We start from the raw sequence: 17,183 nt of genomic DNA on the forward strand, positions 1-17,183 counted from the left end.
TTATAGTTAAAATTAGAGAGAGGTAGAGTATGTATACCTTTGTAGATTTATTGGTGCGTGGAAGTGGGTCCCTTGTCCCACAAACAAAGAGTATCATACACCAATTTGATGTCTGACTTGATCGTGACCTTAAAATTAGATGATGATAATAATGATGATGATAATAATAATAAATAAACAAATGCCACAAACCCATAAATTAATTTAATAAATATAAATTTAATTAATCAATATATTAAAATTATTGAAATTTACAAAATTTTCAAATTAAAATAAATATAAATCTATTATATTTAATATCTTAATTAAACTACTTTAAAAATTATAAATCTAATTAATTTATTCATCTTAATTAAACTACTCTTAAAAAATGCAAAGCTAATTAAAAGTCAACCAACCGTAAAGAAGTAATAACAAGAGAATAGTACAATAGTACAAAAAGAATTTGAATAAAAAAATTTATCCAACTTAATTGTTTCTCCAAAGGTCAACCAAACCATATGTAGGGAAGTAACAAGAGAATGGTACAAATAAAAATCCCATGTCACACAAAGTTGGTGAGAAACCACTAAGATAAGATGGACTCAAACACACACGAAACATAAGTTTAACTCACATATCTAGAGATTTTCCCATCGCGCAATATCCAAATCAGTTTATCTAAAAATAAAATTCGGTAGAATTTTTTAAAATCTGAGTTATATGGGTTAAATTTTAAGATTGTGGGTGTTTTTGAAGGGTTTTTGATAATATTTAATTTATTTTTATTATAAAAAATGATTTAAACACTTTGATATTTTTATTTTTAAATTTCTTTTTACTAAATTTAAAAAAAAACCATTTTCTTGATCAATTTGTGAAATAAATAAATAAAAGTTATGTAAATTTAACTTACAAATCGTCGAACTTCAAAATTTTGAATACCCAAAAATTCTTGATAATATTAAATCTATTTCCATTCCAACAATACACCATTCTGAATTTTTGAATTATTTTATTAAATTGGACCAGAAAACTATATCCCAGTGAATGTGTGACATCGGTAGGCAACGCGTATTGAATCTGTATGTGTATATATAGACATAGATTGAGCGGGAGGTGGCATGTAACAGAAGGTGTTCCCAAATGTCTTTTGGTTTTATCTCATCTCATTTTAGTTGGTGGGCGGTGGGGTAAGGTGGGATGCCGCCATGGCAAGAAAGGACATGCTGCCTACTAAAAACCACGTCGCGGATTACGAGAGGCGCGCTTCAACAATCGATGGGTATAGGGTGGCACGGGGGAGCAGGTAAGGCGGCAATAACATTATACCCAATGAAACGCGGAATGAGTATGAAAGCGCGCCGGCTGACGGTGATCGTGGGGAGACGAGCAGTGTGTTGTTACCTACTAAATTCCAGAATATCATCGGTGCGTGAGTTTGGGAGTTTGTAGCGCCCATTTGGTGGACGCAACAGTTACAGTGGGCCTCTCTTCGCTTTTATTAAATAAGACGCCGCTAATTGCTAATTACTGCTAATCGCGACTGTGATCGCCCAACGGCCAATGCTCGGAGGTACCCGTCAATCCATTTAAAAAAATGGAACAGAGTATCAGTAAAGTATGTTGGAAGCATTCTCTCGTACATTATTTTTACTACTTTTGATTTTCCCATGGGTTGCAGATCGCAAAATGGTTGCAGAGTCCACCCCCACCCCCGCTTCGCCTGCTCACCCGGCTGCTGCCCACCGAAATCTTGCATCCACCATTTCTTCTCCAGACCAGTTTGGTCGCTGGAAATCAGAGAGTATTCCCCCTGCCGCCGCCGCCTCCGCTGTGAAGAGCAGCAATGGAGAAGTACAGCAACAGCCTCGAAGATGCAAAAGCCGAGAGGTCAGCTCGCGGTATATGTTTCCCACGGCTTCTTCCATTGCCGCCTCCGCCGCCGCAGTGAATTCCAACTCCGATTCTCCCCTCCTGGCTCGCAGATCTCCTTCGCCCAATTCTCATTCTCGCAGAACCACAAAATTAAATAGCAATGGCAATGCCTCAGATCAAACGGGTTCGCCACGCTCCGCCTCTGCTGAACGAAGGCGGCCTGTAAAAACAAATGGGGAAAATTCAAGCGACGCGGCGGATGCTCTGCCGCCCGGTCGCCTCCGCGGCACTGTGGGGGCATTGTGGCCACCTTCCTCCACCTCCTCTAATTATTCAAATCTCATGTTGCAGGAAACAACACTCGACAAAGCAAGAGATTCGAACCATGTCAAATTAGCAGCAGCAAACAATAATAATAATAATAATCCAGAACAGAGAAGATCCAGAACCCCGGATCGTTCACGGACTCCCTCTAGACCCAGTACTGCTGAGACGAATGGCAGGCGGTCGAAAGAGAATATTCAAATCAATGGCCGCCCAGGCAGTAGCGGCGGCCACAGCGCCGCAATATGTACAGCTTCGTCTCTGAGAATACACAGCCGTGAGAGCTCTCGAGACAGTAATGGCGGCGGGAATGTGAATGTGGAGAACATAGGTAGTCCTATTCTTCCTGGTAGACTCTCAGTGGATTCTGAATATAATCAAAAGTATCACCAGAATATTCTTCTCAAAAGAAGAGGGGTTCGGAGTTGGAGCAGCGGGCAAGAAGTAGACAGTACGCCCAGCTCTGTAACTTCTTCCGATGGCGGCGGGAGTACTCCCAGAGGAAGCACCACAGCTACCACCACCACTACTACTACCACCACCAGTATCAGCAGTACCAGTGCGGCCTCGGAGATGGAAGGGAATTCAAGTATGAAAGTGACTAGAAACGCAAAGGGCATGAAGGGGAGCTATGTCCCCGCGCGGTTTCTGCAGGACACATTGAGCAGGCTTCGCCGCCTCTCTGACGCCGGTGGTCACATGACTTCATACATGCAACAACGTCTGAATTCCTCCGATGCCGAGGCTGGGAACAAGGCTTTTTCAACCACCATTTCCATGTCTATGATTTCTCCGGGCTCGGCTGGTAATGGAGTTCGCGGCAGGGCGCTGCAATCGTATAATTCCAGTTCCGGTTTGCGGGGATCGGCGGCGCAGGGATTGAGCCCTACGAAGAGCACTGGTGGGGGGAATCGGATGAGCAATATGTTGAATGCTTTTGGAGGAATGGAATTGTTCAAGGGGTCTTCCAAGAGGTCGGCTGCCAATGCGGCTGCGCAGGAGGAAGTGATGCATCACCTGCGTTTGTTGCAGAATCGGTGGCTACAGTGGCGCTTTATTAATGCGCGCGCAGAGGCTGTGCATCAAGCACAGATTGCTTCCGCACAGGTCTGCATATTATAAATATATCTTTTTATTTTTCCATTTTTCAAAACACATAGCTGAGTTTTTGATATTTATAAATTATATTATTAAATAATATTTTAAAGTCTACATGATTAAAAACAGTCTATTAGATTATTTAGTTTTTGGCAATTCAATCTTTTTCAGATTTAAATTGATGATGAACTGACCTAGTTTTCTAACAATCTCTTCTTTAAAAAGACAATGCTAAGAAATTGATGTTTCACAAGTTTCTTTGGTCTTTTTCAGGAATATATTTGCAATAACTGCAGTAGGCATAGTATTATGCATCAGTTTTCCTTTGATTACCTATTAGTTTGCTTTTGGCCAAATATTTTTGCTGTTTATCCATAGTTTAACATTGAAAATTTAATTTATTATTATTATTTAAATTTATTTATTTGTAAAGTGATTGGTTGAGGATGTTTAGTAACTTCCTTTTATATTAGTTAATATTTTTTTGTTTTATTTGGTTTTTATTTAACTTTTGATTTTGATTTTTATATTTTTTCTATTATTTCCATTTTCATGAATTTTAAATTTTTTTCCATTATACCTTTTAAATCAGTTTTACTTTGACTGTGAATAGTTTAACATTGGGAAATAATGTTTTGTTATTTTTTATTATTATTTAAATATATTTATTTGTAAGTTAATTGGTTGATGTCTTATTATGGGTCGTTTAGTATTTTCCATTTTTATTGGATACTAATTTATTGTTTTTAGTTTTATTTTTTATTTATTTCACTTTTGTATTTTTTTCTTGACTTTTACTTCATTTTTTTTCCTCTATATTTTCAATTTAAAATGACTTATTATTATATTAAAAACAAATTTCAATCAAAAATAAACACACACATATATATTAAAGTGTATATAAGTTAATATAAACAATATTAGTTAATAGCATTTCCCAATTTTTTGTGATGACAATCAACAATAGAGTGTAATTAATTGTTTTATTTCTCTTATAAAATCTTTGTCTATTATGGTAATGAAATTTTAAGTCAATTTTTACACCATTTTATATTACAATGATATTTTTAATCATTAAATTTTTTATAATTTTAATTTAATTATCAATAATTATTAATTCCATTAAATATTCTAAAATATTGTTAATAGTCTATATTTCTAATATAATTATTATAAAATATTGTTAATATAATTATTTTAAAATATTGTGAATAGTATAATTCTCCAATATAATTATGTATTTTTGGTTTTTTAATTAAATTCATTAATTGTTGTGATTTTTTTGGACATGTAGTATTAATAAGTATGGCATTGGTCCACAATATTATAACAAAATCTATTTATAAATTAAAAATGGAGATAAGTCATGGTATTGGTCCACAATATTGTAAGAAAATCTATTTATAAATTAAAAATAAAATCTGATTCCATACTCTTTCATATATATATATATATATATATATATATATATATATATTAATTGGTTAGTATAACTAATAATGATAATGATAATGTTAGATCTAAGATTTTGGTGACCCATAATGTAGATATAAGTCTTTCTGATTAATCATATTGATAGGATTTGGTTTACCTTTAGAACCAACTAATGTGGTCCATCCTAAGGACCACATTAGTTGGTTCCAAAGGTCGATCAAATCCTATAGATATGATTAATCCGAAAGACTTCTATTATAATAATAATAATATAAAATAAAATTATAATTTAATTAATTTTATGTTTTTAATAGGATTTTAATTATATTACTATATTAATATTTATTAATAATTTTGAAAATTGAAATTTTATTATATTAATTTTCAATTTTTTTTATTTAAAAAAAAAATCAATTTTTTTGAGTAATTATTAATATTATCCCCTTGCTGAAAATTTATGATTTTATTTAAAAATTGTGTCTCTTGGGTTAGCGAGATGTTCGTTATGACAAAAGTTCCTATGCGTGATAAAATCCCTCCTAAATTCCAAAACCAAAACAATTGATTAGGTCCAATAAAATCTCTCAGGATTAAGAGTAATACTATTAAACCGAATGATAAAGTCCCTCCTAAAGATCATGAAGTCCAATAAAGGCTCTCAAATTAAGAGATCAGTATGCTTTCAGCCTCTTAGTAAGAAAATAGTAAACATCAAAGCAAAAAGTTGAATAAAAGAGAAAGTATTGATGGGTACAGTTTGCTTTTCTCTGATGTAGAATTCACTTTTCAATGTGTGGTGCAAAATATCGGGATTGCGTAGCTCTGTCGTCGCAAAACGCATTCAACTTCAGAAGGCAAGAAATGAGGAGAAGGTCAACACAGTTGTTGCTGCTCATGTAAGTTGCTTAAATTTAAATTTGGATCAACAAAATGAGAATGTTGCTTTGCTTTTTATTTAGGTAGGATTGCTTTAAAAACTAACAACATACAGCATGTATTTGTATTCATTGTAGATTCAGTGCATTCATAATTTATCAGTGTTGTGTGGTGATATTTTCCGGAGTCGTTTTGAACTAATTTTTGTAATTCATGATTAAATTCAATGTTTTCATAATCTATTTGTTTGTTCGCAGGCTGCACTTTTGGAGGATTGGGCAATGTTAGAGGAAGAGCACACGTTGGCATTAACAGAAGCAATGGAATGCTTGGATGCAGCAATTGTTAGAGTCCCTCTCGTTGCAGGAGCAAAGGTCCATAACAAATTGATCAATGGTTGGTTACAATAGATGCAGTTACTTAGAAACTGAAATTTCGGTAGAATTACAATGTATGGTCTCTGTCATGCAGGCAGACGTACGCTCTGTGAAACAAGTGCTTGACTTTGCCGTACATGTCATGTCTGGAATACAAGCGGCAGCCAGCAAGTTCCTGCCCCAGGTATGTAGCTGGGCACCATAGAAAGTATTTCTATGATGAATTTCAGTTGGGGGTTCGAAACGTCCATCTTCCCATCAATATAGAAAAGACGGATCTGAAAAACCTTGTACAACTAACTACACTTTCTTAATATTTCAAGATATGTTATATAAACATAAAACAATTCATACTGACTTTCTACTTCAAACTTGAAATTTTGGAATGAAAACCAGGCAGAGAGGATTGATTTGTTGCTTCCAAAGCTGGCAGAAAGTGTGATTAAGGAAAGGGCACTGTTACAAGAATGTGTGGAATTGGTAGCTGGAGTGGCTTCATTAGAGGTGGACTTTTATATATACATATTTTTTTATTAATTCCCTGGATCGTGACTGCCACCCAGCTGGATGTGCCAATCAATTTTCTAAAATAGAAAAAGCAAATTTGGTATGCATGTCGTTATAATAGAACGTATGGCGGTGATGTTTGCGTGTATGGGTGGCTCTCTCTTTTATATATATTGCGTGTGATACTTAAATGGAGATTGAAGTTTTGGTTGCGTTTACAAGCAGGTGGAGGAGCGGAGTCTGAGGACGCATCTGATTCAATTGCAACAGCAGCAACAGCAAGAAGATTAGCAGCAGGAATGACACATGAATAACCCGTTGTAGTAAGGGTGGCAATGTGCAGTTTGCCCCCTAAAATCAAATAACTCCTAACATTCTCGATAATCACGGCACCATAAAAGAATTTTGATTGACAAATGTCAAACCCACCATTAGGTTGTGGTGGAGTTTGGTAATCAATACACTACAATTTGAGAGGGTGAAATGTGATTATTGCATCCAATGCAAACGTTCCTTTTATGAATTTCAATTTAATTTATGTGATGGGTGTCATAATCATGGTCAATAACTGACATTTCATTGTTCAGTTGAGCATAAACTAAGATAGAAAATACAATTCTAATTTAATTTATGTGATAGTTGTCCTAATCATCTTTAATAATCTTAACATATTAGTTATTTCTTTGTTAAGTTGGGCATAAAGTAGGATACAAAATACAATTCCAATTTAATTTAGGCCATAGTTGTCATGATCGTTTTCAATAACTTTAACATATTTCTTTGGTTTGTTTAAGGATAAATTAGGATACAAAATTTAATTGTGTGATATATTATTTTTTTTTCTCTTGAATAATAGAAATTTAATATAAAATCTTTCACAATAGAATTTTGATTGAATATTTATATAATAATATATTTAAATATTTTTCCCAATTTTAAATTAATTTGATTAAAATTATATATTTAATATATTAATATCATTATTATTATTAAAATTATATATTTAATATATTAATACCATTATGTTCAATTAGCAATTTCTATATTATAAAGTATAATGTAAAGCATAAGATTTAATGTTCAATAATAATTAAAATTATATATTTAATATGTTAATCCGAATAAGATAATAATTATTAAAAAAACAAAAAAAAAAGCACACACTAAATTATTATGAATGTGGACACACAAGTTATGAAGAGTTTGTTATCTTCAATATATAACACACCATGAAATAGTTACTTGCACAACAATAACAAACTTCCCAACATAAACTATTCAACATAACCCATGATTTCATTCATATAATTCTTTTATTTATTTTGCCACTTTATTTATAATTTTTTGAAATATTATAAAATAATATATTTCACATTTTAACATTGTAATTGTTTATCTATTACAATGAGCCTAGATTTATCTTAACACCAAATCTATCAAGCGCGAAGAGGGATCAAATCTCCTGTGGTGCAAACCTATTTTTTGAGTGCAAAATTTGAGGAAAGGTTTGCACCTCAAGAGATTTGATCCCTCTCTGCCCTTGATAGATCCAGTGTTAAGATGGATCTAGGCTAGTTTCAATTGTATGCGGTCATACAAAATTTGTTGAACATCTAATTATTTTGATCATTTTAAATATGCTAAATATGTCTAAGATTAATTTGGTTAATTTAATTTAAAATTTGTTTAGTTACCTAAGTTTTTTGAGATGAGAGAGACTGTTAGTAACTTGAATGACGAAAAATGATGAAATACAAATTTTGAGTGCAAAGTGTCAATGTAAAAATTTTGATAGATAGAAAATGTGAATACTAAGAATATAGTCAATTACAAACAATCTTCATTGCAATCAATCTGAAACTATTTTCTTCTACTGTTCCTATTGTCACACCTCAATCTGAAACTATTTTCTTCTATTGTTCCTATTGTCACACCTCAATCTAAAACTATTTTCTTCTACTGTTCCTATTGTCACACCTATTATTTTTTCCATTTTCTCATATCGATCATATGAAAAAAGTAGTTGGAATCATAGACCATTGAAATATTTAAATTGAGCTACTGTAGTAAACAACATACATTGTCTCACTCTCCAATATTAATAGTAGTTTTCTCCAAAGTCAATCATTGTGACTTATTGAGTGTTAAACCCAAATAATTTTCAATGGTAGTTATTTTCTATTACTGTGTTTGAATACAAAGTAATTAACAATGTTGAATGATGGAAAATGAGAATAATAAGAATGTACCCAATTATAAATAGTTTATAGTTTCAAGAAGCAAACATTTGGGGTAAGCAAATATTTTATTTAGGATGAAAATTCAAGTATTGTATTTATGGTTGAATAATTTTTATGTGCTTACATTGAGAGAGTGTGTATGTGTTTTGGTGGTGAGAAGGAGAGACAAGGGGAGATAGAGATATAGATGGGGCAGGGAGAGGGAAGAAGAGAGAGGCAAAGACAAGGAGGGAGGAAGATATATATATATATATATATATATATATATATAGAGAGAGAGAGAGAGAGAGAGAGAGAGAGAGAGAGAGAAATGTTAAAGAGAGAGAGAAGGGGAAGAGAGAGAGAGGAGGGGGGAATGGAGGTAGGGAGAGAGAGATAGATAGATATAGAGAGAGAGTGTGTATGTTTAGGGGTTGAGATAAAGAGATAGAGAAGGAGAGACAATGGGAGATAGAGATATAGATGGAGGAGGTAGAGATGTGCTTACACTGAAATCAATGCACACTATTAATCTAATTACTTTGAAATTAATGTACATCATACATCTTGTTGCATCAAATCAGAAATCAACATCTACATTAAAATCAATGCATCTAGTGAAAACAATCAAATAGGATTAGAAATCAACATCTATACTGAAATCAATGCATCTAGTGCAAGAAATCAAATAGGATTAGAAATCAATATCTACATTGAAACCAATGCATCTAATGCAAGAAATCAAATATGAGTAGAAATCAACATCTACGTTGAAATCAATGCATCTAGTGTAAGGTATTAAATATGATTAGAAATCGACATCTACATTGAAATCAATGCATCTAGTGCAAGTGATTAAATAGGATTAGAAATCAATATCTACACTGAAACCAATGCATCCTGTGCAAGCAATCAAATAGGAGTAGAAATCAATATCTACACTGAAACCAATGCATCTAATGCAAGCAATCAAATATGAGTAGAAATCAACATCTACGCTAAAATCAATGCATCTAGTATAAGGTATTAAATATGATTAGAAATCAACATCTACACTGAAATCAATGCATTTTGTGCAAGCAATCAAATAGGACTAGAAATCAATATCTACATTGAAACCAATGCATCCTATGGAAGCAATCAAATAGGAGTAGAAGTCAATATCTACACAGAAACCAATGCATCTAAAACAAGTAATCAAATATGAGTAGAAATCAGCATCTATGCTAAAATCAATGCATCTAGCGTAAGGTATTAAATATGATTAGAAATCATCTACACTGAAATCAATGCATCTAGTGCAAGTAATCAAATAGGATTAGAAATCAATATCTACACTGAAAGTAATGCATGTTGTGCAAGCGATCAGATAGAAGTAGAAATCAACATCGACATTGAAATCAATGCATCTAGTGTAAGGTATTAAATAGAATTATAAATCAACATCTACATTGAAATAAGTGCATATAGCGCATGTGATCAAATAGGATTAGAAATCAACACTACATTGAAATCAATACATCTATTTTAGTGAAAATCTAAACTATTCATGACTTTCTAGATCTAGCTTCCATGTCTGTATTTGTGTCTGTGAGACTCTTTCTTCTTCCATCTCTCTCTATCTTCCATTCTGTGTCTATCTACCTCCCCCTCTCCTTCTCTCTCTTCCCCTCCCTCTCTCCCATGTCTCACTCTATCTTCCTCTCCCTAACTTTCTCTATCTTTCTCTTCTTTCCTCTCTCCCCCTGCCATATATATTTATACCTCCCTCCATCTCTCCTTATTTGTCTCTCTATCTCAACCCACTAAACATATGTCACACACTCTCTCTCCCCCCATATCTATCTATCTATCCATCTCTCCCTCTTCCTTTCCATCTCTATCTCTTCCTGTTGGGTCCCTATAATAATAGTGATTACCCCATTACTATTGTAGTTATACCCCTTATTTATATTGTTGTGCCCCTATTACCCCCATATTGTTATTTTTGTGCCCCATAGAATCCCTCTATTGTTATTTTTGTGGCTTTATATTATTATTGTTAGGTCGGCTGGATTATATTGTGACTCCATAGACTCCTATATATAGAAAGGAGGTTTTGTCATTTGAATCATCCAAGAATTGTTCATTTATGTAATGTAAAGGAGGTTTCCCCCTCGAAGAGGCTGAATTCTAAGGCATTGATCTATCTTTTCTATCTTTTCTTGAGCTGGTTTCATAACATTTGGTATCAGAGCTTTGGATTCTAGGGTTTCGCTGCTCCAAACAGGTCATCGTGGCATTTTCACTATAACTTTTTTTCTGTGACGTTTCAGAAGTCACAAAAAAAAACCCATTTGAGAAGAAATCGCGTTGAACCTTGGGTCCGAATTTCAGAGCTTTTCGCGCGATATTTGCGGAGATATGATCTGAGGAAGTTGGTCTTTTTGCAGACTCCTGAATTACATTCAAAACAGGTGACCTGGGGAAAATCGTCATAACTTTCTCTCTGGGAATCAGATTGAAATTTCGTCAGAAGCTACAAAAATAGGATGGACTGTAGTTTCTTGTGTGCGTGTTTCAGATCCAAAGGTTGAAACAGTGACTCGTGGCACGTCGTACAAGTTCGCTCTACTGAACTAGTCTAAAAGCAAGTCACTGTGGGAGATTTCACATAACTCTTCCTTGGAGAATCCAATTTGGGTCAGACTTGTGGCATTGGAAAGAGGACATAGAGGGCTACTACAGCTCACAAATTCAGAACTAGATGATTGGAAAGTACAGAGATACATCAGAGGCAATATCGAGCTCCTACAAAGTGAAAAAAGGTGTGTAGATTTTCTTAAATTTTTGCTTAAGCTTGGTTTGAAAATTTATTTTGAAGGAATTCAAAGGGCATAGTAGAGCATTATTATCGGTAACTGATGCCCCGAGGAAAGAAAATGCAAACACCTAGTAAGGAACCTGAAAGCTCTAGCATGACTCATGAAGAAGAGGAAGAAATGCAACATGATATATCAAAATTACAAGACCAAGTGCAACAACTGTCCCTTGCACAAAAAGGAACAGAATCTAAGATGGATGGTTTAAAGAAAGATGTAGAAGCTAAGATGGATGGTTTAAAAAAAGGTGTAGAAGCTAAGATGGACTGTTTAAAGAAAGGCGTAAAAGCTAAGATGATTGACGTGGAAGCTAAGATGGATGATTTGAAGATAGATTTGAAGACAGACATGGACGAATTGAAGATAAATATGAATAAGTTGCTACAAGAAATGGTACTAAGGGTGAAAGGGTACTAAAGGAAACTCATGATGAGAACAAAAGAAATGTTAATCATGATTCCATAGACGCTAATGTTGGATTGAAGAATCACCATATTCCAAAAATCGATATGAGGAAGTTTGATGGCAAGGATCCCGCCACATGGATATTACAGATGGAGCAATTTTTCGATCTCAATAATGTGCAAAATGCACAAAAGGTACGTATGGCAACTGTATATTTGGAACCAAATCAGTTTGTATGGTATCAATGGCTTTGTTCTCGTAAACAATTTATCACTTGGGCAATTTTTACGGAAGAATTGATAGCACATTATGAGGATACAAAAAGCAACACTTTTTTTAGCCAATTGATAAGTCTCAAACAAAAGGGTTCAATAATGGAGCACATTGAGGAGTTCCAAAAATTGAACATAAGGGTAAAAGATATTCCAGAGGAGCATAGGATTGATGTGTTCATAGGGTCTTTAAAGGATAATATCCAACATGATGTCCGCCTTTGGGAACCTGATTCATTAGAGAAGGCATTCAGGTTAGCAAGAAAAATGGAAAGCAAAATTATGGCAACTAGGAAGCATACCACTCACAACTATAAAGACGGAAGTGTTGTTGCCCCTAGTCTTCCACAACCTACAAGGTTGACACCACAACAATTGGAAGAAAAAAGAGCAAAAGGGCTTTGTTACAGTTGTGATAGCAAATACACAAAAGGTCATAAGTGTGCTGAGAAGAAATTATTCTACATAGATTGTGAAGAGGAAGAAGAAAAGGAGCAAGAAAGGTCAAAAGAAGAGGATATACTCCAGGAACAAAGCCTAGATGAAGAAAAAATAAATCCGACCATATCTTGTAATGCATTGGCGGGAATTACCACTCCTCAAACCATCAAGATAGAAGGACAAATCAAGAAGAAAAAGGTAATAGTGTTGATTGATTCAGGAAGCACCCACAATTTTATTCATTGTAGGGTAGCAAAAGAATTGAATTGCTTCCTATATCCAGCACCAGAGTGTCAAGTGATGATTGCAAATGGAGGAACAATAAATTGCTCTGGAAAGTGCCATAATATCAAGCTATCCATGGGAGAATATGTATTGACTAGCCCAATGCTTTCCATTCCAATGGGAGGTGCTGATGTTGTACTAGGAGTCCAATGGCTACAATCCTTGGGTACAATAGCTTTTAATTTTCAAGAACTTTTCATCAAATTTTCTACGGAAGGAAAGGAAGTTGAATTAAGGGGTATTGCAGGGAAACCAGGAAAGATAATCAGCTCTAATGGCATGACAAAGCTTCTAAAAAAGGAGCAAAGAGGTGTAATTGCACAATTATGTTCGCTAGATGTTTCCACATTGGAATCATCTATTTCTCCAGATCTCCAAAAAGTCCTGGACAATCATTCCAAGGTATTTGAGACTCCCAAAGGTCTCCCACCTATGCGTGATCATGATCATGCTATTCATCTGATTCCAGGAAGTGTTCCTCCAAACATCAGGCCGTACAGATATCCCTATGCCCAAAAAAGTGAAATTGAATGTATGGTTGCAGAAATGCTAGAGGCTGGTATAATTCAACCGAGTCAAAGTTCTTTCTCAGCTCCAGTAGTATTGGTGCACAAGAAGGATGGATCATGGCGCATGTGTCCGGATTATAGGGAGCTCAACAAGCTCACTATTAAAGATAAGTTCCCCATTCCTGTCATTGATGAATTACTGGATGAATTGCATGGATCAATTTACTTCACCAAGTTGGATCTTCGTTCGGGATATCATCAAATCAGAATGAAGATTGAAGACATTCTGAAAACGGCATTTAGAACTCATGAGGGTCATTATGAATTTTTGGTCATGCCTTTTGGCCTTACCAATGCACCTTCAACATTTCAAGGTTTGATGAATTCAATTTTCAAACCATTCCTTAGAAAATTTGTGTTAGTATTTTTTGATGATATACTAATCTACAACAAGTCTTGGAAGGATCATGTTGAACATGTTGACAGGGTGCTACAACTATTGGAGGAGAAACAATTATATGCAAAAAGATCCAAATGTTTCTTTGGAGTCCAGGAGGTGGAATATTTGGGTCATATTGTATCTCATGAAGGAGTTAAGGTAGACCCTAGCAAAATTAAAGCCATTAAGGAATGGAAAATCCCCACATCCATAAAGCATCTGCGAGGATTTCTTGGGTTGACAGGGTATTATCGCAAGTTTGTTAAGAATTATGGGAGAATAGCAGCACCTCTAACAACATTATTGAAGAAAGATTCATTTTCATGGACTCCGGAAGCAACAAAGGCCTTTGAACATCTTAAAGAGGCAATGTGCCAAGCACCGGTCTTAGCTACACCGGACTTCACAAAAACCTTTATTGTGGAATGTGATGCTTCAGGAAATGGAATTGGTGCTGTTCTAATGCAAGATGAAAGACCCATTGCTTTTGAAAGTCGTCCAATCAAGGGAAAGTTTTTAAGCAAAGCTATTTATGAAAAGGAAATGTTGGCAATACTCCATGCACTTAAGAAATGGCGACCCTACCTAATGGGAAGACACTTCAAGGTAAAAACGGATCATGATAGCCTTAAATACTTTTTAGAACAAAGATTATCCTCTGAAGAGCAACAAAAGTGGGTCACAAAGATGTTGGGTTATGACTTTGAAATCATCTACAAAAAAGGGAAGCAAAATGTGGTGGCAGATGCACTCTCAAGAAAGGATGAGGATGTGGAAGCATTGTTGTGTGCCATTTCTATTATCCAACCAGATTGGATAAACGAAGCAAGGGAGGAATGGAAGAATGACGAAGAAGTGTGGGCACTTATTCGAAAGCTACAACAAGATTCCAGTACTTCTGATACATTTAGCTGGAAAAATGATTCGTTATGGTACAAAGATCGCTTATACCTCTGTAAGAATTCCCAGCTAAAACAAAAGATTCTTATGGAATTGCACACTTCTCCCTTAGGAGGGCACTCAGGATTTTTAAAAACTTACCACAGGGTTAAGAAGGAATTTTTTTGGGATGGCCTTAAATCAGATATTCAAAAGTTTGTGGCGGAATGTTTGGTTTGCCAACAAAATAAAGTTGAAACAATTAAGACACCGGGTCTATTACAACCTTTATCCATTCCAAGCCAACGTTGGGAGGAGGTTTCAATGGATTTTATCACAGGTTTACCCAAGTCTGAGGGAAAGAGTGTCATCATGGTGGTAGTTGACAGACTTACCAAGTATGCACACTTTTGTGCATTATCACATCCATTTAAAGCCAGTACAGTTTCTACTGCATTTATGGAAACAGTTCAAAAGCTACATGGAAACCCAAAGATTATTGTAAGTGACAGAGATCCCATTTTCACTGGAAATTTTTGGACAGAATTATTTTCTTGTCTTGGTACTCAGTTAGCTCATAGCTCATCTTATCATCCTCAATCTGATGGGAAAACTGAGATAGTAAACAAATGTTTGGAAGGATATCTTCGTTGCTTTGTATCTGATAAACAGACACAATGGGTCAAATGGTTGCCTCTGGCTGAATGGTGGTATAACACTTCCTTCCATACAGCAACAAAAATGACCCCATTTATGGCACTTTATGGGTATCAACCACCATCCATCACATCATATTTAAGAGAAAATTCTAAGGTTCAGGCAGTGGAACATCACATCGAACATCAACAACAAGTCCTCCAACTCTTAAAGGATAACCTCGTGTTGGCACAAAATAGAATGAAACAACAGGCAGATCAACATCGCAGTGAAAGAAGTTTTGATGTAGGTGATTGGGTATTCCTACGGCTACAACCATATAAGCAAATGTCCCTAAAGCAAGCTAAGAAGGATAATAAATTATCACCAAAGTATTATGGTCCGTACAAGGTGTTGCAAAAGATTGGTACTATGGCATACAAATTGGAGCTTCCTGCAGCTTCTCGATTGCACCCAGTTTTCCATGTTTCATGTTTAAAGAAGGTTATAGGTGACAAGCTCCCAATTCAAACAATATTTCCAGAACTTGACGAGGAAGGAAAAATTATATTGGAACCGGAAGCAGTCACAGAAACAAGAACTCGACAGCTACGAAATCGATCAATTTCAGAGTATCTTATCAAGTGGAAGAACTTATCCGCTGAAGATTCCACATGGGAGGATGAGAATTTTATGCAGAAGTATCCAGAACTACTCAAGCGTTGAGGACAACACTTTTTTGAAGGAGAGGGGCATGTTGGGTCCCTATAATACTAGTGATTACCCCATTACTATTGTAGTTATACCCCTTATTTATATTGTTGTGCCCCTATTACCCCCATATTGTTATTTCTGTGCCCCATAGAATCCCTCTATTGTTATTTTTGTGGCTTTATATTATTATTGTTAGGTCGGCTGGATTATATTGTGACTCCATAGACTCCTATATATAGAAAGGAGGTTTTGTCATTTGAATCATCCAAGAATTGTTTATTTATGTAATGTAAAGGAGGTTGCCCCCTCGAAGAGGCTGAATTCTAAGGCGTTGATCTATCTTTTCTATATTTTCTTGAGCTGGTTTCATAACACTTCCCCCCCCCTCTCTCTCTCCCATCTATCCCTCTTCCTCCCTCCCTCTCTTTGCCTCTCTCTTCTACCCCCTTCCCCACTCCATCTATATCTCTATCTCCCATTGTCACTCCTTTTCACCCCAAAAACATACACTCTCTCTCTCCATCTCTCTCTCTCTCTCTCTGACTTTCCATCTCTCCCTTGCCATTCCCTCTCCACCTTTCTCTCTCTATATCTTTCTTCCCCTTCCAACTCCATCTCTTTCTCCCCCTCTCTCAAGTCCTCTTTCTTTTTCCTTCCTCTCTCTCCCCTTCTCTCCCACCTCCCTCCATCTCTCCCCCATCATATACACACTCTCTCTCCACCCTCCAACTCTGTCAAAATCTCCCTCCCTCTCTCTCCCCCCTCCATATCTATGTCTCCCTGTCTCTCTCTTCCCTTGCTTTCCCTATCTTTATCCTCTCCTTTTCTCTCTTCCCTCGTCTCCCCTCTCCTTCATTCCATCTTCATCTCTCCCTTGCCACTCCCTCTCTTTCCCTCTCCAAATCCATCTCTCTATCTCCCTCTCTTCCCCTCCTCTCTCTCTTCCTTTCTCTCTCACTGTGTCTCTCACCTCTATGTATGTTTTCCACACTCTATTCCCCCTTCCATCTCACTCTCTTTTTTAAATATCATCCCTATTATATTTAATAA

The 17,183-nt window shown here is 35.6% G+C and overlaps 1 protein-coding gene across 1 annotated transcript; it reads left to right on the top strand.

Annotated features, from left to right (window-relative positions):
• The first annotated feature begins 1,376 nt into the window (after window positions 1–1,376).
• On the top strand, window positions 1,377–7,000 carry LOC149167802 (uncharacterized). The gene is made up of 6 exons (XM_089431600.1): window positions 1,377–3,288; window positions 5,490–5,609; window positions 5,847–5,963; window positions 6,061–6,150; window positions 6,363–6,470; window positions 6,699–7,000. Exons 1-6 carry the CDS (start codon window positions 1,603–1,605, stop codon window positions 6,762–6,764), a joined length of 2,187 nt encoding a protein of 728 aa, XP_089287726.1. The 5' UTR covers window positions 1,377–1,602; the 3' UTR covers window positions 6,765–7,000.
• The last annotated feature ends 10,183 nt before the right edge of the window (window positions 7,001–17,183 follow it).

Source organism: Pinus tabuliformis, chromosome 5_1 (assembly GCF_031772625.1).
Source record: "Pinus tabuliformis cultivar Carrire ecotype Pingquan chromosome 5_1, CPIR1, whole genome shotgun sequence".
Taxonomy (NCBI): Eukaryota; Viridiplantae; Streptophyta; class Pinopsida; order Pinales; family Pinaceae; genus Pinus; species Pinus tabuliformis.

Excerpts from the sequence above, each read along its gene's own strand:
- LOC149167802 (XM_089431600.1), top strand. The coding sequence starts at position 1,603 with ATGTTGGAAGCATTCTCTCGTACATTATTTTTACTACTTTTGATTTTC. Across the intron at positions 5,610-5,846 it reads ACACAGTTGTTGCTGCTCAT|GCTGCACTTTTGGAGGATTG; the intron begins GTAAGTTGCTTA and ends GTTTGTTCGCAG. Across the intron at positions 6,471-6,698 it reads CTGGAGTGGCTTCATTAGAG|GTGGAGGAGCGGAGTCTGAG; the intron begins GTGGACTTTTAT and ends GTTTACAAGCAG.